The sequence below is a fragment of the Mus musculus genome, chromosome 13, assembly GCF_000001635.26.
Source record: "Mus musculus strain C57BL/6J chromosome 13, GRCm38.p6 C57BL/6J".
In the NCBI taxonomy this organism is placed as follows: Eukaryota; Metazoa; Chordata; class Mammalia; order Rodentia; family Muridae; genus Mus; species Mus musculus.
This window is the reverse complement of record NC_000079.6, coordinates 24,943,724-24,969,886: the sequence shown is the minus strand read 5'-3', so window position 1 is coordinate 24,969,886 and position 26,163 is coordinate 24,943,724. Positions and strand designations below refer to the sequence as shown.

General features: G+C 44.1%; 1 protein-coding gene and 1 long non-coding RNA gene across 7 annotated transcripts in view; one reads left to right on the top strand and one right to left on the bottom strand.

The window, feature by feature from the left end:
• Gpld1 (glycosylphosphatidylinositol specific phospholipase D1) overlaps positions 1–26,163 on the bottom strand; it is a 54,152-nt gene that overhangs the window by 22,050 nt on the left and 5,939 nt on the right. For 4 of the 6 annotated variants that reach the window (XM_017315390.1, XM_017315391.1, XM_017315392.2 and 1 more), the window contains 11 exons: positions 21,745–21,800; positions 16,955–17,033; positions 14,675–14,772; positions 13,725–13,835; positions 12,324–12,372; positions 10,923–10,977; positions 7,460–7,567; positions 7,233–7,260; positions 7,010–7,149; positions 3,187–3,249; positions 1,453–1,576 (listed from right to left, as the gene is read on the bottom strand). In XM_017315390.1, the coding sequence (XP_017170879.1) occupies positions 1,453–1,576; positions 3,187–3,249; positions 7,010–7,149; positions 7,233–7,260; positions 7,460–7,567; positions 10,923–10,977; positions 12,324–12,372; positions 13,725–13,835; positions 14,675–14,772; positions 16,955–17,033; positions 21,745–21,800 (911 nt within the window). Of the gene's footprint in view, positions 1–1,452; positions 1,577–3,186; positions 3,250–7,009; positions 7,150–7,232; positions 7,261–7,459; positions 7,568–9,562; positions 9,698–10,922; positions 10,978–12,323; positions 12,373–13,724; positions 13,836–14,674; positions 14,773–16,954; positions 17,034–21,391; positions 21,463–21,744; positions 21,801–26,163 lie in introns of those variants that run through there. The other 2 variants (XM_030247157.1, XM_011244282.3) reach the window with 2 other exon arrangements.
• Gm34019 lies at positions 1,574–4,779 on the top strand. Its single transcript, XR_382139.2, has 3 exons — positions 1,574–1,706; positions 2,713–2,876; positions 4,442–4,779. It is a non-coding gene; the product is annotated as a predicted gene, 34019 (long non-coding RNA).

Sequence of the window (26,163 nt, the reverse complement as noted above, 5' to 3'; positions counted from 1 at the left end):
CTGGGGAGGGAAGACCTACTCTGGATGGGGGGCAGCACTATCCTATCTACTGAGGACCCATTTATTTCAATAAAAAGGAGGGAGTGAACTGAGCCACAGCCTCGCTGCCCTCCGAGTGCCTGTCAGACTGGGAAGATGTGAGCATGCAGCCCCACACTCCCACTGCCATAGCTGCCATATTTTCTCACTGCAGTAAGACTTCTGCCTCCTCAGGGAATCAAAAACAAACCATCCTTTCCTTGAGGGACTTTTTTTCCAGGTATTTACCCCAGCAACAAGAAAGATAACTAGCGCACTTCCTGCTTAGACATTTTCCCCTTAGGAGACAAATACAAACACGTACATGCAAAGTTATCTGCGCTTTTTTCTTTGGCAGGAGTTCCCAAGCTTGGGGCCAGTTATGTAACCTGTGGAGCCCAGTGCAAAATTAAAGCTCGGAGGCTTGGCTTTTGTTAACCTGCTTGTAAGAATTTTTAAGGCCACGACAATGGAGTAGGAAATCAAGCATGGGCTCTTTAATCAGACCTGGAGAGGGACCATTCCATGTGACTGGGCAGGCTGATCTTCAGGAAGCTGGCCCTCCTCATTCCCTCATCCCACTCCTGATGTGTGACATTTACATTGTTGTCTAAACCCTTCTGGTCTTGAGAACAACCACAAGCCAGTACCGACCTATTTCCAAGTCTTGGAACCTTGTCCTAGGTTCCAGGCAAATGCAAATACTGGACTCTCCAAACATCCTGAAATCTCCCCAGCTCATCACCAGCAATGCGTTCTTCTGCCGATGGAATGCTAACCACTATTAAGGTTTTCCTCAGTTCCACTTCTTCGTGGTGCCTTCCCCATGACTTCTGAGGTAAGAAAGACCTCTCTCCTAGCCTGCTGCCAATCCAGCGCAGCTTTTATCACACACCCACGGAAGAGCTGTGTCTGCTATTAGGCGAACATTTCCCAAAGATCAAGTCTCTTTCCATTTCCCTTTCGTTTTCATCCCCACAGCAACATGACCTCAAAGATCCCATGTGATAGGGGACATGGTGGCACATGCCTGTAATCCCAGCACCCAGAAAGGTGAGACAGGAGGACCTAGAATGCCACGAGTTTGAGGCCAGCCTTAACTATGAAGATTTTTGTCTGAGGGGGAAAATGGCCCTATGAATACATTTCACACAAAATGGTGTCTGTCAGCATGGAACTATGTAAGAAGTCTTCTACGTAGCAAGCACTTGCCTAGGGTCACAGCAGGACCAGCCTAGATGTACAGAGCTTCTGTAACTATACCACTTTCGTGTCTTAGGGCATCTCTGGAATGCACCACATTTTAGAGACCAAGAACACTGTGCCCTGTCACAAGCCGAGATGCTCATGTGGACAGCAGTATGTAAGGACTTTACAGGCAAGCTGTTGGGAGAAGTGGTCCATCCTCCTTCAAGAATAACAGGAAATTCTCACCGGGGCCCAGGAGCCTGTGCTGTAGAACACGCCTCTTTCTGTGTAATTGAGGTTTTTCCTGATGTCTCTACTTATGAACATGGTCAAATTCCTGTGAAAATCATTTTTCTGCACTTTTGAGCCACTGAAAAGAGAGAACAATAAAATGATCAAACATGGTAACACTAGCTGAGATCCTGGGATTTTAACATCGAGAAGATGGAGAGTCAGAAAACATACCTTTAGAAAAACCTTCATTCCACAAAAATCTTTTGGTGAGTATATTTCTAAGGCTTAGACGCCAACCCTCACAAAACTTGATGTGTCTGGAGCTGTGTGTATAGCAGAATGTGTGTTTGACATGTGCATGGGCTCTGGGTTCAACACCCAGCATCAAAAAGAAGGAGGAGGAGAAAAAGGAGGGAAGAGGAGGGAAGAGGAGGGAAGGGGAGGAGGGAGGAAGAGGAGGGAAGGAGAAGGGGGAGGAGGAGAAGGAAGAGAAGGAGAAGAAGGAAGGAAGAAGGAGGAGAAGGAGAAGGAGAAGAAGAAGAGATTTCCTGTGGTCTCAGAGCTCACAGTAGGAGTAAAAGTACTTCTAGAATACCACCCCATAAATAAATGTGTTACATGTTTCACTGAAAAGGTCAAGACAGCTCTTGACATCCTTAGGATGGCAGCATGCAGAAAGACTGACCTGAGCTATAAACAGTTATCTCATTAAAATATATTTTCTAGCCCATCTGTGATGCACACCTTTAATCCCAGCACTAGGAGGTAGAGGCAGGCAGAGCTTTTTGAGTTCAAGGCCAGCCTGGTCGACAGAGTGAGTTCCAGGATAACCAGGACTACACAGAGAAACCCTGTCTCGAAAACCCCTTACCCTTATTGTTCCCTTACCCTTAAGCATCATGAAGTGGCTCTTCTAGGCACCTGTGGCATAGGCTCTTTAAGATATGTGATTTTTTTTTTAATTCATTCAACACATCAAATCCCCTTAGGATGTTTCACGGGAAAGCCCTCACTTTACTATCTAGATTATTTAGAGGTTTTTCCTCTTAAACATCTCATTGGTTCTTCAGGAGACTGCACTGGGCCCTGGTTGGGCCACCATGGTAAATTCTCAGAGCAGCCAGCCCTTTGCTCTCCAACGCTCAGCCATGTTTACAATGACACGTTCAGTACTCAGACAGCTCTCAGGCCATGTGCTCTGAGTTCCTGGTACAATGACTATCTCCAAGTGTTATGATTATTTATGCTATTGTTTTGTTTTATTGATAACAGATGGTGTCCCTTTCTATTGAAAACATCATGATTTGCAGGATGGCACCTGGCTTTGACAGGAGACACCACCTCTAACAATATAAACCAGGCCTATTCCTCAGAAATTTCCACAGAGCACTTCTCTTCACCTTGTCAGGAAAATGCTTTTTTAGGACAGAATCTAGGTAAGGTTCATAAATCAAAATAATAATCATAAAACTACCAATGAGCATTTAGTGAGCAACTCACTGCCTGCATCTGCCTTACACCTGCTACCATCTGTATTCCATGTCAGTATTCCAGAACTGTAGATGTCTTTTCCTCATTGTCAGAAAGAAAAGTTGTAGCTTAAAAACAATCACCACTGTGTTTAAAAGTCACTTGGCTGTAAATGGCTTGGCTAGACTAGGAACCTGCCTCCACTGGTCTGAAGACCCCAGGCTCCACCATCTCCACAGCAGCGCATCTAGAGAGCCTTCTTCCGGTCCCACTTACCTGAGGGTGTGGTTCCTGCCATCACAGGAGATGAACAGGGGGTTCTCAGGCAGGTTGCAGTCACTGGGGAAACAGTGGAAGGAGTTAGGCACTTTTCTTCCTTCCCTCCAAGCCTGACTGTAACAGGCAATCAGTGATGTGCTTTAACTCACTCTTGTCGCTATGAGTCCAATGTGCCATCTATCCATTGTGCCAATGGAGGCACCTTTAAACCACCCCCATAGGCTCAAAGAGTTCACTGCCTGGCCATTTGGATGGAGAGCCCAAGTCTCTCTAGCCAAGCCTCCCTCTGCCCTCCGGGCTCCTCTGCCAAGCTTGCAGGCAAACATGAAATGCCCAGAGTCTGAGAATATGATGCAAACTAGGTCCCAGTTATAAAATTCTACAGATTTATCAATTAAGTAGGAAATCAGGTATCTCTTCTATAAGTGAGAAGGCTTTGGGGAAATGTAAGGGATGACCTCATTCAAAGAGACTTTATGGGAGTGGGTGTAGACGCTGTGGAAGGAACAGGACTTTGAAGCACATCTGCGGAGGACACTGGAGGAGACTAGGAGAAGCGTGAAGGCTGTACAGCAAGGGAAGACCAGGGGCTGGGAAGGGAATCTGGGAGACAGTGAGGAGGGGCTGGCAGCAAGCTTTCCTCCAAGCATTCCACCAAGCGAGCTACAACCCTGCTCCCTCCCTTTCTGGAGGATTTGTTCATTGTGTAAAGTGACTGTTCTCCTAGTGACACTTCAATTCATATGCATCACATACTGAGACCATAATCACCATCCACTTCCGTCTCCCCACTTCCCTTCTCCCTCTCACAAACCCCGCTCCTCCTTATATTGCATGGTTTCTGTGTTTAATAGGTTCAACACACGAGAGAAAACTTGATGTTTCGAGTATGGCTCATTTTAGCTAATATAATCATCTTCAGCTCCATTTTCCTATGGATGCTGTGTGTAACCTCCCCCCCTCAGCCTGAAACCTGGCTGAACAGGTTTCACTTTTAGCACGAAGAGAGCATCGGGGGTGGAGCCTGCCACCCTATCGTTCTGCCACTCCCACTGCTACTGCCTGTCGCCTAGCTTTTCCGGAGCTATCATGTGGTCACCTGACACTGGACTCCAAGGATGATTTGGCGGGAATGGGCCCCTTCCCCTTCTTCATAACCCAGTGTCAGGGGATAGTAAAATTGAACCTTGAGCAGACTAGTTGTCTTGATTCCATTCTCTCTCGCGCTGCCTAGTTCCCTCTTCTCTTCCAGATTCCAGGATGCCTCCCAGGCTAGAACCCAGACATGTGTGCCACTGGCCGGCCGCAACAGCTGTGATCCCATTTTTCCTGCTGAGTAGGCTCACTGTGTGTGCACACGCACGTTTTCCAGACCCATCATGCCAGCTCTGAGCTGAGGAAAAGGCTTTCTCTGTGAGTCCCCTTGCTCCACCTCTGGAGTTGGAAGGCAATTCGGCCATTCACTGTTTCTTTGGGAAAGCCTACTGTATGCTTCAAATACCATGAATGCACTTTAAAGTGCATTGTAAAAGGTAAGTACTCCTAGCAAGCTGGAATAAGGCTAGTAAATAAAAACAAATGCATTTCTTCTTTTGTGATTCTTTTTTGTTTATTTGTTTCTAGAACCTACTTTCAATTTCTCATAAATTCTGAATTCTGATATCTCTCCCTCCACCTCTCCCTCTGTGTGCTAGAACAGAGATAAGAGCTGTGTTCCTCTGCTGCTTCTTCCTACCTGTCTTTCCTTAGCTAAGTACAGAAATAGTCCAAAGTCACCCAGAAGTGGGGCTGGGCTTGAGAACTGTTGCATGTGGTGAGGGAGAGAGGGAGGAAAACAAGGAGGGAGGGAGGGATTGAGGGGGAGAGGGACTGAGGGAGGAAAGCAAGGAGGGAGGGAGGATGAAGAAATGGACGTCACTAACTCTACTATGACTGGCTGGACATTCTGAGTTTGACCAATAGAACCTTAACTTCCACCTAATAGCAGCCATGATCATGGAGCCAGCACTTAGTAAGCACTTGCTTTTTAGACCCTCCGCTGCCTGCATGAGGGCTCTCACTGACTCCTCACAGCTTCATCAAGATGGGCTGGTGAGCATCCCCATTTAACAGGAAATCAGAGCTTAGGAGGTTTAACAACCTGTGACATAAAACTCTGTGGTAAGAAAGAGATGTCTCCAATTCCAAACCCCACCCTCTTTACATCTAGGCTGCATGAACCTAAACACTCTCATCCAGGCCAGGGAGATGAGTCAGTCAGTGGAAGCAAACATGAGGACCTGTGTTTGATTCCCAGAACCCATGGCCTGGCATGGGGGCTTGCAGAGTCAAGCAGACCTCAGGAGCTCCAAGGCCAGCCTGCCTAGCTGCCTGGCCTAATCACCAAGATCCAGATCAATAACAGACACTGTCTCAACAAAAAAAAAAAAAAAAAAAAAAAAAAAAAAAAAAGAGGAGAGCATTCTGGCTTCAGAATGTACACACACACACACACACACACAACCAAACTCCACTGCAAAGGCTTTGAGGTCACTTGAATCACTATTGAAATAAGACTTTGGAGCTGGGGAGATCACTCCGAGGGTGGAACACTTGCTGTCTAATTGTGGAGATAAGGGTTTGGGTCTCCAGAACTCACATAAATGAAAGGTGAGCCAACCTGAAGTGTCAGTGCTCAGAGGATGGAGATATGAGATCTCCGAATGAGCTAGCTAGTCGGATAATCTGCAATAAGTGAACTCAGAGTTCAGCAAGGGACCCTGTCACAAGGTGAGAGGAACTGAGGAAGACACCCACATCAACCTCAGATCTCCTCACGCATGCACGTGCACACACATGCAAAGACGTCTACACACATGGATGCACAGCACGGAACAGAACAGGTTAAATTCAATAGAATTTATATTAGATTGCTAATCCCTACCAAATTATCCCTTCCTGAGTCTTCCAAGCAAATCTGCATGGAGTAAGCAGGAGTCAATCTTAGCACTTAAGAGAATTTCATTTCAAATCAACAATGTGTAATTATGCTTAATAATGTGTGAATATTGCAAATGTTTTTAGGAACACATCACATATTATTCTTATCAACTTATCAACACCCACACTCCAAGTTCCTGACCTGGAACCGGCTCTGGGGAATAGCTCTTGCGCAGAGAGCCTGCGTCTCCACTGCTGGCTTCACACGCCCAGCCAAGCTTCAAGTGCCACCCCTTCCCTGAAGCAGGGGCTTCAAAGTTTCCTTTCCTTCTTACCCCCAGCATCCCAGCAGCTCAGCCAGGGGCAGGGGTTGGAGGGGGGTAGATGTGTACCCAATGCTGATGATGTACGGTTTCTCTGATCAACAGTGGCTTCCTAGGACTAGGGGTAGTTCTTTCTAAAGATCTAACTTCCTGTATGCTCTGTGTTTGGTCTCTGAGTAGCTCTGGTCCTGAAGATGACAAAATGAAGGTAATGCTCTTCCAGGAGAGGCTACGCTGCAACCCCACCTATGCCCTCCATCCGTCTCCTGCAGAGCCTGTGCTCTACAAACCATCCACCAGTGATTTGGTTAGGGAGCATGGGGAGGTGTGTGTGAGCTACTTCTCGGTGATTCCCAGTTCTGCAGTATCTGCTTCTCTGTCTCTGTTCCTAAACCTAGAACAGCATTTACCAAGTCAACCAGGTGTCCCCCAGTCAGGTGTTAGAGAGTTCATAGTTTCCATTGTTTTCTCCCCAAATGGCTTCAGACAACACTTCTGAGATTGTATTCCACTGATTTTTGTTTCATCAACTGAAGATGCTAAGCTTTGTGTGGGGAATCTAGCAAGGCAAAACCCACCTGGTCCCGTTCTCCAGCATAAAGCTGGTCAAACGGTAAATGTTCGTGGACCAGAATGCCATGTCATCCAGACCTCCGAGGAAATAGTCTTGGAACTGCTCCACCAGAAATGGGGACTTTGTAGAGTACGTGGAATAGAGCTGCAGCAGGAGACAGGGGAGTAAGGCATTGCACCGTGTACATACAATCCTTTAGCCAAGAGTCAGAAAAAGCACATCTTTACCTTGGAAACAGCAAACATCTCCCCGTGCCTGCAACACAAATAAGAATCTTCATGAGCTGCAGTGGCTATAGAAAAATGAAGCAAATAGTGAAGAGACAGCCCAGCCATGTGCGTCTTCTACCACTCAACTGCCTTGACAGAAGTGAAGTCCATAAGTTCGAAATGCAACCCCTGGAACTAAAATCCGAAAAGGGTGCTCAGAGAGGTCCCTTCTGGTCCACACTTACATTTCCAGGAACTGAAGGTAGGTGCAATCAACAAGGACGTCTTTGGTGATGACTTTCCGACCATAGAGATTATCATAAATTCTCAGAAGATCCCTGACGGGCACGTACCTGAGTCAAAATGAAAGGGAGACACGTGGGTTCTGACACTGATGACAACAGGAACAACTGCAGGAGCTGCACAAGCTCCCAGTGCCCCATGACTGATTCTGTGTGTCACGAATTCAACACTCTTCTCACCAGCACTGGTCATTTAACTTTGCCAGTGGCACTTAGGGATTGAAACCATTATATTCCCATTTTACATAAAAGGAAACTGAGCTTCACAGGGACAGTAAGTTTCCCAATGATGCAGAACAACAACAAAAAAAGAATAGGTGCCTTAGTCAAATATTTATGAAAAGATATTTAAATATCAGAAATTATCAAATTATCAAGTGTAAAAAAAAGTGTTCAATTTTGTGAATTCAGAGTTCATGAAAATTAGTCTCATGAATTGCTAATGTGTATGTGTGTGGGTTCATGAGCCTGTGTATGCATATGTGCACGTGTGTGTGGGGGGGTGCAGGATTATATTTGGATATGTGTGGAGCAAGGGTGTATTTGGGTTTTTAAGTAGTATCTTACTCTGTAATCAAGGATGGACTAGAACCCTCTGTGAATCCCAGGATGTCTTCAAACTCACAGCAGTCCTCCTGCCTCAGCATTCAGAGTGTTGCACTTATAGGCCTGAGCACTAGATATGGCTCCCCTTTGGGTGTGCTAATTTAGATGCACAGAAGCCAGAGAAAGAACTCTGGACCCAGTTTTTGGCTCATAGACATTAACTATTTAGTTGGAAGGAGAGCAGTATTTTAAAATCAAATGTATAGAGTCATTTTTATTTCAGTCTCAAAAGCCCCAGACTAAACAAGAATATAACAACTGATAAAATATGATTTCCATAATAAAATCAAAGATACAAAAAATAAAAAATGAGATTAAAATTGATTTATGTGTGTTAACAAGAAAAAAGGAATTAAGAAGCCCATTTTTAGCTTATAAGAGCTCTGACCTTTATTATTTAGCAATGACCTTTGCAATAAAAATGGCTTAACGGGCAAAAAGAAATAACAAAAATATTTGTTTTAATGAATCACTAAGCAAGCAAGAAAGTAATAAAAAAATAATAATAATTCCATACTCCAAACCCAAATAGAAAATGGAATCTTTGGAAACAAGCAAGGACGAGAGCCAGCTTTACTCTGTTGGTGTCTGATGAACCTCAGAAGCTACAGCGGTTTGACGGTAGGAAGCAGATAGACATGGACATGGGGCCATCCACCAGAGTGTGGTCAACCTCTTAGGGACCTTGTCCCTAAAGAAAACTCCCCAAGCAGCCATCAACTGCCAATGACTCCTCCGCAGTGAGTGGCAGCCCATGAGTCCCTCCCTCCTCCATGTTGGAATGCTGGCTGGCTTGCTCTTGTGCAGGCAACCACGGATGCTATGAGTCTGTGCATGCATTCATCCTAGAGAGTCCTCCCTGGCCTCTGGCTCTTACAGACTTTCCACGCCCTCTTCTCAGAAGGTCCCTGAGTCTTGGGTTTGAGTGATACAGATGTCTCATACACGACGTGGGACATGGTCACTTCGTAGCACTCACTCGCTACCCTTTGAGCAGCTGTGTCTGTGTTGACCTTCATCCACTACTCAAAGACGTTTCTCTGCTGAGGCAGAGCTGTGCTACACTCAATAAACGTTCCTCAAAATTCCAACAAGTTTTTCCTGAAACACATTAGCCTTATCCTAAATTCCACGAGAAAGAGCAAAGATAAAACATACTTTTAAAGAAGGGAGATAATTTGAACGAAAATGGCCCCGGTAGGCTCAGATACTTGAATGTGTCCTTCTAGTCCAGGCCCAGTGTCTGTCTGCCTCTCTGTCTCTCTGTGGCTCTGTCTCTCTCTATCTCTCTTTACCTCTCCTCTTTCTCTGAGTGTGTATCTCTCTATGTCTGTCTGTCTCTCTGTCTTTCTCTCTGCCACCGCACTCCCCACAGTGACAGTCATGGACTCTGGACACTGTAAGCAAGCTCCCAGTTAAATATTTTCTTTTCTAAGTTACCTTGGTCATGGTGTCTCTTCACAACAATTCAATGGTCACTAAGACAGAAGACAAAGAGGAAGTTCTGCCCTTCTAGAAGCTGACGTACAGTAAAGCCACAGGGACAGAAAGAAGCAGTGTTCCTGAGGGCAGTTACTCTGGCCAGAAGGAGAGAAAGGAAAGCACACAGGCTTGCTGCAGACCAGGGAGGAAAGAGTAGACTATTGAGAAACTCGTTCTAGAACACCCAGCCACCTCAATGGGGAAGTTAAATTAAATTTATACTTCGGCTTACAAAAAAATGTCCAGATGAATTAAATGTAAAAAGACTTCCTGATCTCCCAGAATACCCAGGTTTGTTTCCCAACATCAGACAACTCACAACCACCTGTAACTCCAGTTTCAGGGGATCCAGCTCACTCACGGCCTTAACAAACAACTGCATGTAAGTGTTACACACACAGGCACACACACACACACACATAAAAATAAATCTTTTTTAAAGCCATAAAAGTTTTAAAAGACTACACAGAATCATGCCTTAAAGGTCGACGATTTCTTTTAAAAGACATCAGAAGCATCCACAACCAAGGAGAACAGATATAGTCAACTACTATGGATTAACAAATTCGATTAGTCAGCCTTCAATCCCAGCACTTGGGAGGCAGAGGCAGGCAGATCTCTGAGTTTGAGGCCAGCCTGGTCTGCAGAGTGAGTTCCAGGACAGCCAGAGCTACACAGAGAAAATCTGTCTCGAAAGACTGAAAAAACAAACAAAAACCTCAATAATGAATAAAATACACCCTAAGTATTAATATACACTACAAAGTGCACAAACATAATTTAAGAAGTAATTTGACAAAATGGTGAGATAGTAGAAGCTATATATTCAGAACACTATGCAAAAACACTGGCAAAACCAGAAGTAGTAACACAGGCCAGTAACCCAGGCTGCTTAAGAGGCTGAAGCTAGAGAGGCTCCAAGGTCAAAGCCTGAGACACACTCAGTTAGACCCTGTCTCAAGTTTTTAAACACTGTTTAAAAAAAAAGAAAAGAAAAGAAAAGAAAAAAAGAAGTAGCTAAGGACTTAGCAAAGAAACAAAGTAGTTGCCTAACATCCAGAAAGCCCTAGGTTCATTAGCTAGTAACAAGGATAAAATTACACACACACACACACACACAGAGAGAGAGAGAGAGAGAGAGAGAGAGAGAGACAGAGAGACAGAGAGACAGAGAGACAGAGAGACAGAGAGACAGAGACAGAGAGAGAGAGAATAAAAAGACAAACCAGTAGGAAAATAAGCTATAAACTAAAAAACAAATCCAGCAAGTCATAAATTCTATTTTGGTACCACGTATTTAAAAGAATGTTGGTCTTACCAGCGCCGTGAGAGGTAATTAAAATTAAATTCAAACTGGCTCAACACATCTCCTCCTACGGCAAGAGAAAAATATTTACAATCTGTGGGTTAGTGACAAGACAGCTTCTTCTAGCCCACATTCCCACAAACCAGACTATTCCCGCAGCTACTCATTCTGTTTCAGGCCTGTCTTGAAGAAAAAGCTCTTTTAAAAATCTTAGCTAGTAGCCGGGGCGTGGTGGCGCACGCCTTTGATCCCAGCACTCGGGAGGCAGAGGCAGGCGGATTTCTGAGTTCAAGGACAGCCTGGTCTACAGAGTGAATTCCAGGACAGCCAGGGCTACACAGAGAAACCCTGTCTCAAACAAAACAAAAGAAAACAAACAACAACAACAAATCTTAGCTAGTGACATGAATGGATTATGAAAGCATAGTGAAATAATTCTGTTTGCTATCTTTTTGCTTGTTTTAGCAGGATCTCACTGTGTAGCCTTGGCTGGCCTGCGTCCACTCTGCTTAGTGCTGCCCTTCAACTTACAGGAATCCTCTTGTAATTCAGCTCCCCAGCTGCTGGACTTACAGGTGTGTGCCACCACACACAGCTTTGAACTTCTTTTATTTTACTTTAAGATAGACCATACAAGTCTATTCAAAGAAATACTAACATGTACATTTAAAGAAAATTACTACAGGAAAAAAGAGTTCAGCAATTAGGAGCTGAAGTACAGGTGACTACGACTAATCTAGCAGATGGAGTTTAATCCAACATATAAGTAAGATTTTCTCATAAAATTATGTCAACAACAAAATACATATTTTTAAACAAACAAACAAACAAAAAACATTAATACACCCACTTAGAAATCTGGCCCCTTAGCTTGGGATGGTGGCGCATGCCTTTAGTCCCAACACTTGGAGGCAGAGGCAGGAGGATCTCTGTGAGTTCAAAGCTAGAGTTCCACAACAGCCAGGACAACACACAGAAACCCTGTCTCAAAAAAAGAAAAGAAATGCATCTCCATGTTGCATTGCTGTGTTATGTTCTGATGAACTTTAGCATTAAAATTAGAAAAATATTTAACATAGAAGGCTGGCAGGATGGTTCAGTAGGTAAAAGTGCTTGCTATGTAAGGCTGACGACCTGAGTTCAATTCCCAGAACCCACAGAAAAGTGGAAGGAACCACTTCATAATGTAGTCCTTTGACCTTCACACTTGCACACTGTGGCTCACATGACACACACAGACACATCTTGTAAGTGACAACACAGATGCTCAAGCACACACACACATCATGTACATGACAACACAGATGCTCTCACACACACACGCACACGCACACGCACACACACACACACTTGCATGCACACTAACAAATTAAGAAAAGTAATTGACATATGAGAAGAATGAATGTACAGTACCAAAATCACCAGCCGAGTGAGCGTCAGAGTAAGAGTTGTAAAAATCGATCTGAGGAACAAAGAGAAGTACATGGTGAATGTCATGAACTGTGACCCAGAATGTCACCCCGAATCAGACACACCAAGGGGAGGTGACAGCCTCTCCTGGGGAACTGCAGAAGTGTATCTTGGTGTTTGGTCTTCACACTAACATTCTCCCTCTTGTCTGTGTTGTCCACTGAGTTGGATAACAACACTGCTGCAGACAATTGTGTCTCCCTAGGGTGAACAACTTTTCAAATGGAGTCCAGATTACAGGTCCAATAGAGTAGAGTTCGTAGCAGCTAATTTGACTAACGTGGGTGGAGGATGATAAAAGGCATAAATATGAGCAAGGTGCACTGACATGTATGTATGTGTGTATATATATATGTGTGTGTGTGTCTGTGTGTGTGTGTGTGTGTGTGTGTGTGTGTGTGTGTATGAACCATCATGACGAAACCCATTATCTTATATGCTATGGAGAGATGGTTCAGTAGTTAAGAGCACTGGTCACCCTCCCAGAGGACCTGAGTTTGATCCCCAGCCCCACATGACAGCTCACAACTGTATGTAACTCCGGTCCCAGAGAAATCCAATGCCCTCTTCTGACCTCTGCAAGCATTGTGTATACATGCTGCATAGGCATACGTGCAGGTAAAACATCCACACACATAAAATAAAAATGAAGATTAAAATCTTAATTAAAAATGCCCAAAGTCGGCCGGGCGGTGGTGGTGCACGCCTTTAATCCCAGCACTTGGGAGGCAGAGGCAGGTGGATTTCTGAGTTCGAGGCCAGCCTGGTCTACAAAGTGAGTTCCAGGACAGCTAGGGCTACACAGAGAAACCCTGTCTCGAAAAACAAAAACAAAAACAAAAACAAAAACAAAAACAAAACAAAAACAAAAAAAATGGCCAAAGTCAAATACAACAACTCACAGCCAATAGGGTCTTTCAGTCTAGTTATTAGGAGAGACTGCATCCCCCTGTTTGGGAGTATTTTGAACAGAGCCAAGTGGCAATCAGTCCTTCCCTTAATCAGACACACAGCCTCAAAGACACTGCAGAGACACATCTGCCCCTGTTTGCAGCACCTTAGTCCATTTCAGTCTTGTGGGTGTGTCTTTAAAGGTGATAACAATGAAAGGAATTAATAATAACAGCTTTTTAAAAGTCAAAACTCTAGCCAGATGTTCACAGGATATGTGGACAAGCTAAGGTTTTCCTTTTCCTTAAAATAATCCAGTCTTGTTTGTAGATTTGGGGATCAAATCCAGGGCTTTGCCTGTTAAGCAAGCACTCTTATCTCTGAGATACTGCTCACCCTACCCAGTGTTGGTCAGGGTTTGACAGTGGCACCCTCGTAGTGACAAGTACTCACAGCTCCCATTGTCCTGAGGAACCCTTGTTCAATACCCAGGCTATGCCAGCTCACGTCAGCGACCATGTGGGAGGTGATTCCAAACAAGAAAGCCACCAACTTCTCTGTGTCCTGGGGAGAAAAGCAAATTCAAGTCTAATGTGTTGGGTTAATATGATGATTCCCTGGAAGGCTTTAACAAACATGAATTAACTTCCATTACTGAGACTTTACAAAGAACTAGTAGCAGGTGACTCACATAGCTTCTGGATTCAGGAAAGTACACCAGACTTTCTGGAATACTGTGTAGTGTCTTGGAAGGTTTTCAGATTCATTAGGCATCGGAGCCGAGTAAAAAATCTCCAAGCTTTTCTCTGATAGCGTTAAGGGTTGACTAGGTGTAACCTCCTACAGCCTTAGGCAGGCTGGTTCAGACCGTATGCCACTGAGGCCACCTGCTGTGCTGCTTCTCATCCCTCTCCTTTGATGTTACACTGCCTGCCACCTGCCCCGAGGCCAAACCGGTTCTCCAAGATTTTCCGGAGTTTACTACAAACGGAATTTGGCGAGTTTCTGCTAAAAGGCTGTTCTGATAACTTCACATCTCTACATCAAGAAACTTGGCATGACTGGGGATGGATGGACTTCCCTCTTTAAAAGCGCAGATTTTATTATTAAACATTTGAATCTTGAACAGACTAGCATGTCTTGGTTCCATTATTTCTCAACCCGCCTAGGTTCCCTCTTCTTTTTCAGCTCCAGGCTGACTTCCTGGCTCGAACCCGGACATGAGAGCCGCAGGCCGGCCCCAACAACTAGGCATCTGCTGCATCCCCACTGGTGTGCATGGCACTGCAGGTCAAGTGGCAATGAGCTATCCTCGTCTGGGCAGCCGAGATGCCAAATGGAGTGAACCCAACAGTACTTGGCAGTGCAGTGGTGACTCCATGGAGGTGGGAGTGCGTGCCTACCTTCTCCCAGGGCAGAGGGTAGTTCTCTCGAATATAATGGATGCTGGCGTTAAGAAATGGAGTCCAGTGAGTCCTCTCAGAAACGTCATGATATTTTCCTAATAAAACAAAAAAGTTTGGCTGTGGAGCCTAAAATGTTGAGAGTCTCCTCAAATTTCCCATGACCACTGACTGTGTTGCTGGCTCCCTTCACTTTCCCTCCAATTCCTTCTTTCCTCAGCTCTGACTCCAAGGACACCTCAGGAGCAGAAGGACCAGGTGTCATTTTAGAAGAGTCACTCAAAGGATCCTTCCACAACAATGTGCTATATTCTGATATCTTATCCCATGTCGTCACTCTCCTTTAATTTACTGCTATCATTGTTGTTGCATTTGTTTGCGGTAGGTATGTCTGTGTGTACACGCACACCTGCATAGCAGGACTCATACAGAAACCAAAGAACAACTTGCAGGAATCCATTTTCTCCTTCCACTATGTGAGTCCCAGGGATGAAACTCAGGTCATCAGACCTGGAAGCAAGCACATTCAACCCACTGAGCCGTCTCTCACACACACCCTCCCTATTATCCATTTTAAGTGACTTTTCTCTCTCATATTCTGGTCCTAATCTTTATACCACATAGGAGAGCATAAACTGGTTTATGCAACTGTGGATAGCCAAGCATGCTGGCACATACTTGCAATCCCAACACTCAGAAGGTGGAGGCAGAAGCAGGAGGATTAGGGGTTTGAAGTCATCCACAGCTATATGGTGAGTTTGAGGCCATACCTTGGCTACAGGAGACTATCACAAAAGAAAGTGAGGGGAGAGAAGTGGGGAGGGAAGGAAGGAAGGATGGAGAGACAAAGGAGAGAGGAAAAGATTGTAGATAGATAGGTAGATAGATAGATAGATAGATAGATAGATAGATAGATAGATAGATGATCTAAACTTCTTAGTGTAGAGTGTTGTGTGTTTTGTCTACTTTGAAGGCCATCACACATTGAGCAGTGCTTCTTAGATTTAATGATCAAAATCTTCCCTTTTTTCCATGTATTTTTATTAATGTTTCAAGGGACTGTCAGAGGATCAAGGGACAGTAGGACTCACTGAATGCTACTTAGGATTTGCCAAGTGAGAAATGGTAGGTTAGAGAGAACAACTATGACCCACAGGCAATAGCAGTAGCATTGAAAATGACAGGGAGGAAAACAGAAAGAATTGCTTATAAGCTCAAGAAACACCAAGCTTAGCTTAAGGATTTATGTGTTTGACTACGTAAGGCGTGAGTGTGAGCGCAGGCCTGAGTACAGGAGACAGCAGCACCTCAGCATTTATTTCACTGTTGTTAAGCCAGATTGTTAAGTGATGGGGTTTAGCCAGTGGTGGTGCACGCCTTCAATACCAGCACTCAGGTGGTTCAGCTGGCTTCTTTGTGCCCTGGCTTTGGTTAGGTTTAGTTGGGTTGGGATTGGCCAATTGCCAGAATCAATAATGAGAGAAGAAAAAAGGAGGGAATGGGAAGTCAGAGGATTTATATTCTCAGCTCCTCTGCTGTAGAACAGAAGGAGGCTGGCTATGACCCTTAGCTACAAATTCCACTCCTGTCAAGTGGTCCCCACCATGAAGGGCCCCCCAGCACAACGATGTAATAATTCCCCTGCATCATCTGTGGCGACTCCTTATACGCTGCCCACACCTTTAGGAATGGTGCTCTCTTAAATTCCCCTCAAAGTGCTCAGCTGACTTAGACTTTCACGGGACTGGGCAGTGACATCATTAATATCAGAACAGCGCAGGGAGGAGGCTGCTGTAGCGCAGACACAGGACTGAGACTGTAGGAAACCTTTTGAGAGTCACATGCTGACAAACAGAAGGGACTGTCACAAAGCAGTAAAGCCAGCAGAGACATTCAGACCAGAGACCACCACAAAGCAAAATTCCCAGAATTTCTGTGCCCAAGCAGTTAAAGTCATCGGTGAACACTTTTACAGACATGTTTATCTATAAACTTGTATTTTTATTTTTGATTCTGAGCATGTGTTTGTCTGTGAAGGATGTGCCTGAGGGTGCAGGTGCCTGCAGAGGCCAGAAGAAGGAGTCAGATGCCCTGGAGCCCAAGTTACAGGTGGTTATGAGTCACCCAACATGGCTGCAGGCAACTGAAACGTCATCTTCTTCAAGAGCAGTTTACACTTTTAACTACTGAGCTGTCTCTCCAGCTCACGAAATACACAATTTTTAAACTCCCGTTAGCCAGCAAATGCGGCATCGCTCCCTCTGAAAACACGCCTCTTACCTCTTTTGCAGATGCTAGGATAAAAGGCATCAGGAAACACGGTCCCAGCCTGATATGCGTCCTGGTGCTCTAAGATCAGCTGACAAACAAGAGAATGCAGAAATTAGAGGGCTGGAGTGAGAGCTGGGAGAGTTGGCCCCATGTGTTTCTAGCTATGAAAGATTAGAACTACACCAGACATAAACAGATGAAGGAAAAAGGCAGGCAAGGGTAACTGTTAAAACCCCATACATATTTCATCAGCATACAGTATATATAATAACTTCAGGGACTTTCCTGTGTAACAGGCAAGTTTAAAAAGTAGCAAAACCCACCTGTTGAGATTTTACTATCTTTCATTTTCTATTTTTGTTTCTCTAATGGAGTAGAATTCTGCTAAGGTTATTTTAAAATTTTTTTACTTCTTTATGTGTTTTTGTTTTCTGACACAAGACCTCCTGTACCCCAACTGGCCTGAAGTTTCTATGTGGTCAAAGCTGACCTTGATCTACCTCTGGAGAGCTGGAGTTACAGGCTTGTACAAATCACCATACCTGGCCTTCTCTAAGGCTAGTCAGCTGATCCAAAATTGGTTTATGACAAGCTTTTCAATGATCTACTGTGAAATGAGAAACATATAGATACATAGATATACACACACATACACACAAACACACACACACACATTTACGTAAACATCTATGCAGGGCAGTTGTGCATGCCTTTAATCCCAGCAGTTGAGAAGCAAAGGTAGGTAGATTTCTGTGAGTTTGAGGCCAGCCTGGTCTTCAGAGCAAGAACAGCCAGGGGTTACACAGAGAAATCCTGCCTGAGAAAACCAAACACACACACACACACACACACACACACACACACACACACACGATTTAACATAAATGTATAGGTAGCAACAACAAATGCTGTATGCGTGTGCAAGGCTACACCCCTTGGGCTTTACCTCCCCTCCCCCTCTCATTTTCCCTCGTGCTTCAGAGGGATACAAAAATATCCTCTGCCCTTAAAAATGAGGTGACAGTGGATAGCAGGCCTTTTCTCTAGGATGGTCTCTGTGGAACTTGCTGACTCCGGTCTTTGTTGACTCTAATGGTGTGGCTAGCTCAGACCCCAGGCTGGGAAACAGAAACCTGCCGCAGAGCCCTCCTGCTTCTCCTACTAGCCTGGAAGCCTGAGAGTTTTCTGCAGCAGAGATGCAGGGCTCCTGGTGGGGCAACAGCAACCAAGTGCTTGCAGGCAGAGCACACACATCAGGTTCACTGGGAGCACGGGCTGAGGTTATAAGGGCTAGAACTGGCAGTCAAGGCGGATTTGTATTTTCCAAAGCAAGACTGCATTAAGTCTGTTGAATCTGCGACAAGCCAGCAAGGGCAGTGGCTATAACAACTGGCACACAGACGGTTTTCAGTACTGTTACATGTTCTTAGAGATCTTTCTAGACACATTGGAGCTCCTCCTTGGGCTCTTATTGTGACAGCCACTTCTCTAGCTTCTGGCTATTAGTCCCCCTGCATAAGCTAGCTCAAGAGCTTCTGCTGACGTTTGGCCTTTTGCTATGTATTGTAATACTGGCCCTCAGACCTGGTTGCCCCCAAGGACAAGAGAATCAGCACATAGACCCAAGTGATGCTACACGACCTGGCCCCCCCAAGTTATCCCTGATTGGTGAATAAAGATGCCTATAGTGGGTAGTATTGAGATAGGTGGAGTTTGGGGTTTCTGGGCTTGGAGTCTGAGGAGAACCATGAGGGGAGACAGAGAAGGTGGAGAGAAGGTAGATACCATGGGTTAGGTGAGTCAGGAAAGCATGGCCACGTGGGCTGGCCAACTGAAGTGAAGAGCAGCCCTGATGGAAGATAGCAAATTAGAATTTGGGGTTAATGATGGGAAAGCAGATTCTAATAGCTTAAAGAGTAAATATCTGCCTAGCTCTAGTGCTGATTAAGGCTTATTATATTAATAAAAGTTGTGTGTCTTTTATCCATGAACTGAATGATCAAAGGTGGAGTAGAAACTGCAACTGAGATTAAATAATTTCTACAATGGCTTCTGTGGTCTGCAAAAGGACGGTGAAGGACACAATCTGCAGTCAAGTTTGGTGGGGCAATTCTTTTCTTTTCTTTTTTTTAAAGAAAAATATTTATCATTATTATCCATGTGCGATATATAGTGTGTGTGTGTGTGTGTGTACCTGTGTGATAAATGTGTGCTACAGCACACGTGTGGGGTCAGAGGGTGGCTTTCAGGAGCAATTCCCTCCATCCCTGTGGGTTCTGGGGCTTGAACTCGGGTCCCCAGCTTTGATAGAGAGGATCTTTACCCACTGAGGCATATCACCAGCCAGAGAGCTAGACTTTTGTCACTTAAAAAATCATAAGTAACAAGCGTGAGGAACAGTTCAGTGCTTACGAGCACCTGTTGCTATTCTAAAGGACCAGAGTTCAGTTCCCAACACCCACATCAGGGGGCTCAGAATTGCCTATAACTCCAGCTCCAGGAGGTCTGACACCCCCTTATGGCCACCACCTCACGTGTGGTACACACACACACACATTAAAAAACATAAATACCCTTAGCAGCCTCCACCTTAGGAGCTGGGTTTATTTTAAGCCTTTCTTTCATATCAAGAGAAAGGGGGTTATTATAATAAACCATTATTAGACACAGGTAATTAACAGATGAGGTAATGGAAGTGTTTCTACCCTCTTGAAATATATTGAACCTTATTAATAAGTTAATGATTAAAAGACCACCTTAAGCCTAGAGAAAAACAACCTTTTGTGAGACAGAGTCTTTCATCATCTAAGTTGGCTTTGAGATTAGCATATAGTAAACAAAGACCTTTATCTGATCCTTCCGCCTCAGCCTCCCAAAGTCGGAAATGACAGGCATTTAGCATCCCACCCAGCCCAATTCTGCTTATCTACCAAATTGGCAAGGGTGAAAAGGAATATAAAGTAAACTATGAAAGGAAAAGTTCTATCAAATTGGAATATTTATCGAACTTTTTCCAGTAAAGTACAAGAGTAATTAAGGCTAGTTGCTTTTTGTGTCCTGTGAAGTACATATGCATGAATATGGTTTTTGTCCAAGCCTTCCTGTCTCACATCTTCCTCCAAAAGTGGAATGTAAAAACTAGAATTCCCCTGCCCCAGGCAGGTCCCAGAAACTCTAACTTAAAAGGAGGGGACCTTTTTGTCCTGAGCCAGAAATGCTCTTGTCTGGTAGGGAAGGATGGTTGAGCAGCCTGACCTCTCACTGGGCTTCCCCACCCCAGCCAGGAACTTGAAGTCAGACTCTGATGTTGCTGTCCAGCTTCAGCCCACACAATGACACCTCCATAGCATTCCAGAGGACAAAGCTACAGTTTGGGGACAGCTGGGCACAAGGAAGCTTGCAGGAATGCAAACAACAACACACCCGAGCCAGAGAAAGACACATACCGCCCCCAAGAAAACACACACAAGATAGATAAATAAATGTAATGTTAAAAACATTTAAGGAGCTCATTGAAGAGCCCGGAGATTAGCAAGCCCCAATTCAATGAGAAGGAAGTGCTTGCGCCCATGACCTTTCCAGGACCTGCTACTATGCCTGTCTGTCCATCTGCCCTTCTTTTTACATTTAGCTATTTGCACTTTCCAAAGCGAGACTATGTTAAGTCTGTGGACTCTGCAGTACATTAGTCTAGGTGTATACGAATGTGTCTATGTGTATAACAGTAGTAGTGTATATGTGCCATGGTGGTCCCTATGTAGAGGTCAGAGAGCAAGATTCAGAAGTAGTTTGTTTGGGGTTTTTTCCCCCCCTTCTACTGTCTGGATTCTAGGGATGACTCAGGTTGGTAGGCTCAGCAGCAAGTACCTGCTGAGTCACCTCATCGGACCAATGGGCTGAGTCAGTTCTGACGTCACAAAAGACTGTCAACCACTCTTACCAAAGTCAATTTTTGAGAGTCATCATTACCACATAATGTTATATATCATATGAATAGTAGTCGTAGTAACAGCAGCAGCAGTATTATACAATTAGGAACGATACATAGGAACACAATGAGTTAAAGCGATGTAAGGATGGGTACAGGTGACCCATCATTATATATATATAATCCTACAGGTGGGAGGAGACACAGAAATAGCACATTTCCTCGTGAAGACCCTTGGCTCCTGAGTTCAAGCTGAGGCTAGAACTCTTATCTATTGCATGCATAGCCTTGGCTTCAGTTTCCAGCAATACACACACATACACACACACACACACACACACACACACACGAGAGAGAAAGAGAAAGAGAGAGAGAGAGAGAGAAAGAGAGAGAGTGAGTCCCTGGTCCTCCTGATGATAAAATGTGTACAACAAATAGTTATAAAAAATAGGAAATAAGTGATTTTTCTCAAACACAACCTCTCTTTATAAGAACAACAACAAAATAAAATAACTTACAAATTATTTCAAAGGCCAGGGATGTAGCTCACTGGTAAGGCTACTGCCTAGAATGCACAAGGCCCTGGGTTCTACAACAAATATTGCAAAAAGCAAAGAAAGAACATGATTTCAAGTTATAAATTATATTATTTAAATAATTGAGTTCTAAAGTATTTTAAATTTACATGGATAGACATATATATTTGTATACATACCCATATAATGTCTGAGTGGCACTGGACATATGTATGTTTTAACCACAACATTAGGTTTATAAAGACAACTCAGGATTAACTTAAGGATCTGTCTAGACCTTTTTTGGCATCCACAGAGGAAAACGTAAATATATCAACAGAAATTCTGTTCCCTACCTCTTTGTAGTTAATGCGTCCATCTTGAAGCCGAAGAAACTCCAGAGCCCTGTGTCCTGCAAGAAATGAATACCATATGAGCTAAGCTCAACTGTATTTACCAGAGATCATTTTAACTTACGTGTATATGTGTCTGTGTATATGTGTGCGTATATGTGCATAAGTGCAGTTACCCATGGAGGCCAGAGAGGCTCTAGGACTCCTCCGAGCTGGAGTTATGCACAGCATAACTCCACTATGGCTCCACTGCGAACCACCCAGTGTGGGAACTTAGAAATGAAAATGGTTCCTCTGCGAGAACATGAGGCACTTCTACCCGCTGAACCATCTCTCTAGCTTGCACAGATTTTTTTTTTAAGAAAACCACATTTTTTAAGTTGCAAAATATGGAGAAAAGGAGATAAAAAGTAAGATTGCACTCACTTGAGGTTTTCTTTAGGCAGAACTGCTTTATTTGTTTGTTTGATTGATTGATTGAGTGAGTGAGTGATTGACACAGGGTCTCTCTGTGTAGTCCTGGCAGGCATGGAAGTTTGTAGACCAGGCTGGCCTTGAACTCCCAGAGCCTCCTTCCACCTGCCTCCTCAAAAGTGTTAGGATTAAAGGCATAGTTTTATCATGTCTGGCTTAGGCACAATTTTAAATATTTATGTTATTAGAACACAAATCAAATTCGTACTGTGATTTAAATGTCCTGCTTAAGTAACTCTATGACCTTGGGCAAGTTACCTAACACTGTGGACCTCGGTTCCCTCCTCTGTGAGATGAAAGCAAAACGCTACCTCACAGGTTAGCTGAAAGGACCACAGAAAGCAAATACTGAGCGAGGGCACAGGGGCAGTCATGTGGGAGGAACTCGGGAAACAGAAACTGCCATGGTATCTACCTCAGAGCTGGGTAGAGAACCCTAAACACAATATAAATAAATAAATAAATAAATAGGCCCCAAAGCATGGCTGACCAATGGTCCCCAAGTGTGTTTCATCACTGAAATACTTTGGAAGGACAATCACCTCAATCACCTCATAAAGCTGCGTACTCTACCCCCCATGCAGACGTGCAGAGATCCAACCTGAATCAGCATAAGTGGGATGGTTGATACTCCTTGGAACTCCCGCTGAGCAGCAACGTCTATTTCTATTGTGAATCACATTTTTTTTTTTTAAGATTTGGTTTAAAGTGCATGGGGGCTCTGCCTACATACATGTCTATGCACCACATGCAGACAGTGCCTTCAGAGGCTAGAAGAGGGCACTGGATCACTGGAGTTACAGACAACAGCTAGCTGTCATATGGGTGTGCTCGGAATCAAACCCAGGTCCTCTGGGAGAGCAATCTGTTCTCTAAACTTATAAAACACCTCTCCAGCTCTGAATCATAGTCTTTTTTTTTTTTTTTTACATCAAAAAAGCCTCTCCTCTACTGTATACATTGATAACCCAATAATGAAGTCACAAAACATACAAAGCATCCAGATTCAGGATCCCAGTTTTTCTTAACACAAACCACTGAATGAGGACAATTCTAGAAATGGTCTGACATAAGAACCAATCTTCTACTCAGGCCTCACATAAGGAAAAAAAAAAAAAAGAGCTATGTCATCTAAGTTGTTACTAAATACAAGGTGGAATTTCAGTTGCCCTTCATATAAAAAATCTTAGAGTTTGTGCAGATTTGATTTCATCTATAGAAACATAGGGTTTTTTTTTTTTTTGGTTTGGTTTGGTTTTGGTTTTTCAAGACAGGGTTTCTCTGTGTAGCTCTGGCTGTCCTGGAACTCACTTTGTAGCCCAGGCTGGCCTCAAACTCTGAAATCCGCCTGTCTCTGCCTCCCAAGTGCTGGGATTAAAGGTTTTAAAAAAATGGTTTTACTCTGTAACCTAAGGTGTCGGGAACTCACAGCTCTCCTCCTGCTTCTGTCTTCCCATTGCTAGGACTACGGGTATAAGCCCACCACACTCTGGTTAGATATTTTTAAATGTCCATTAGGACTTATCTATCCATCAAGAACCAACATAGAAACTCTAAGGATTTTTGTTTTACTCCAAGGATTTAAAAAAAAAAGAAAAAGAAAATTTCATTTACATGTGCTCTCCTTGGGCTTCTGTCATTTTACCTTAGAATTGGAAGATCCCTAAGAATTCATTACATCCTCCCCGCCCCCCACCGCACCCCCGCACCTCCCCCCCCAAAAGCTACAGGCACCAGAACAACACGTTTCTCAGAACAACACGTCTAGTTTACAGCAGGACTAATAGTTGCAGTCTGTGTCCCTTTCCCTTTGTTTCTTGACTTGCTTTCAGCAGTAAATGTTTGACTCACTGTTGGGACACAGCATTCTGGGCCAGACCACCCACCAGGGAGTCTGAAACAGTGAATCCTTTTCCTTCCCTGCAGACTGGAAGGTCTGGGCCTGGGCCAGGGCCAAGGCCCGCTGTATCCTTTTACACTGGTAACTATGATCTTAGGATCCTGCCTGCCAGGGCTCAGAATCTACATTTACTTTATGCTGCTAACTTTTCCTATTACGTGTGTAACCTAGTCCCTCTTTGTAATGAAAAGAGGTGGCTTAACTATAACACAGTATCATCTTTATTGAAACAAAAGAAAGCCCAGAATATTAAATATACCTAAAATTAGTCTTAAAATCACTGTAGAATGTACTCTTATTTTAATTGTTTTATGAATTGCTTTACATTCCTTACACATTAAAAAAAATCACAAATATATTTCATAAGAACCAAACCCCTTCGTTAGAAGAGACCTACCACATATGCTTACGATGGTAACTATGCAAAGTAATAAGCATTTTAATTAGCTTATCAACATATCCTATCACATCACATACCTTAAATTTATACAATTTTTGTCAGTTATACATACGTTAATTAGGAAAAATAAGTTTAAAAGGCCCTCCCCCTTTTCACTTATTTAAATCCACTATCTATGTCATAGTTTGATTTTCATTGCTGAAATAAACACCATGAGCAAAAGCAACTTGGGGAGGAAAGATTTAATTGGCTTACACATCCCAATCATAGTCCTTCACTGAGGGGAATCAGGGCAGGAGCTCAAAGCAAGAACCTGGAGGCAGGAACTGAAGCTGAGACCGCAGAGGAGCGCTGGTTACTGGCTTGCTCTCATACTTGCTCAGCCTGCTTTTGTATACACCCAGACATCTCCTGCTCACAGTGAACTGGATCTCCTCCATCCATCATGAATGAAGGAAATGCCCCACAGACTTGTCTACAGGCTCATCTGATGGAGGAGGTTCCTCGGGGGAGATTCCCTCTTCCCAGATTTGTCTAGTTGACAAGAACTAACCAGCACAGTCAAGATCACTCAGCCACTACCCCTAAGGTCAGGCATACTGGAGTCTGTAGCCTCATCATAATTCCTATGATGCTGGACTCCTGTAATGGTAACAAACACTCAGCCTCACTGGTTGTCCTACCTCCCTGAAGCCAAGCATCCTAAGGCCAATGGGTAGCACTTAACCCGTGGGAAATAACTTAGGTGAGTGATGGAAACTAGGGTGACCTTAAAGCTCAAATGATGTGTCATACCCATAAGAGCCACTAACAGCCACTCAGGGACTCGCTCCAATGGCCACACATGAAGTTTTACATCTACCTAGAAATGCCTGTCCTTGGAAATATAAAAGCACAAAACTAGTCTCACACCCCTGCCATAGACATCCACCTTCCTTCTCTCCTAATTCTGTGACTGTCCTCGCTTCCTCACTATCCGCTGCAAGGAACACCCAGTGGCCTCACATAAAGGAGCCTACGGGGCCTCAGCTCTCTCACCTAGCTATCCCCCCACCACCACCACAACCAACAACCCTTCCATTTCCTAGCCCTGGATATTTCTAGTCTTCCTCTCTCCTCTCCACTGTCAGGCAACTTCCCAAAGGAGAAAGAGTTGTGTCACTATGTGGGATAGATTTTCAATCTCTTTCTTAAGTTCATTGATGGATTCTTGTCCTTTTAATAACATGAAGAGGGATGTCGAGATGGCTCAGTGGTTAAGAGTACATAGTGCTCTTGACAGGACATTATTTGATCACAAGCAACCATGTTGGGTCGTTCATACCTGCCTGTAACCTTAGTCCTGATGCCTCTGACTTCCAAGGACACGTGCACTCATGTGCATATACTTACACACACACACCAAAAAATAATAATAAAAATAATCTTCAAAAATTAACACACGAAGGGGGTAGGAATGGGTGTCGAACTCACATAATCTCAGCACTCAAGAGAGAGGTTGGAAGTTCATCTCAACTTTGAGGCTAACCCATTCTACATAGTGACCTCCAAGGTAGCCAGAACTATATCAGGAGACCCTGTCTGTAAAACAGACAAATAGACAGACAGACAGACCCTCCCCCCCCCCCCCACACACACACACAGAGCC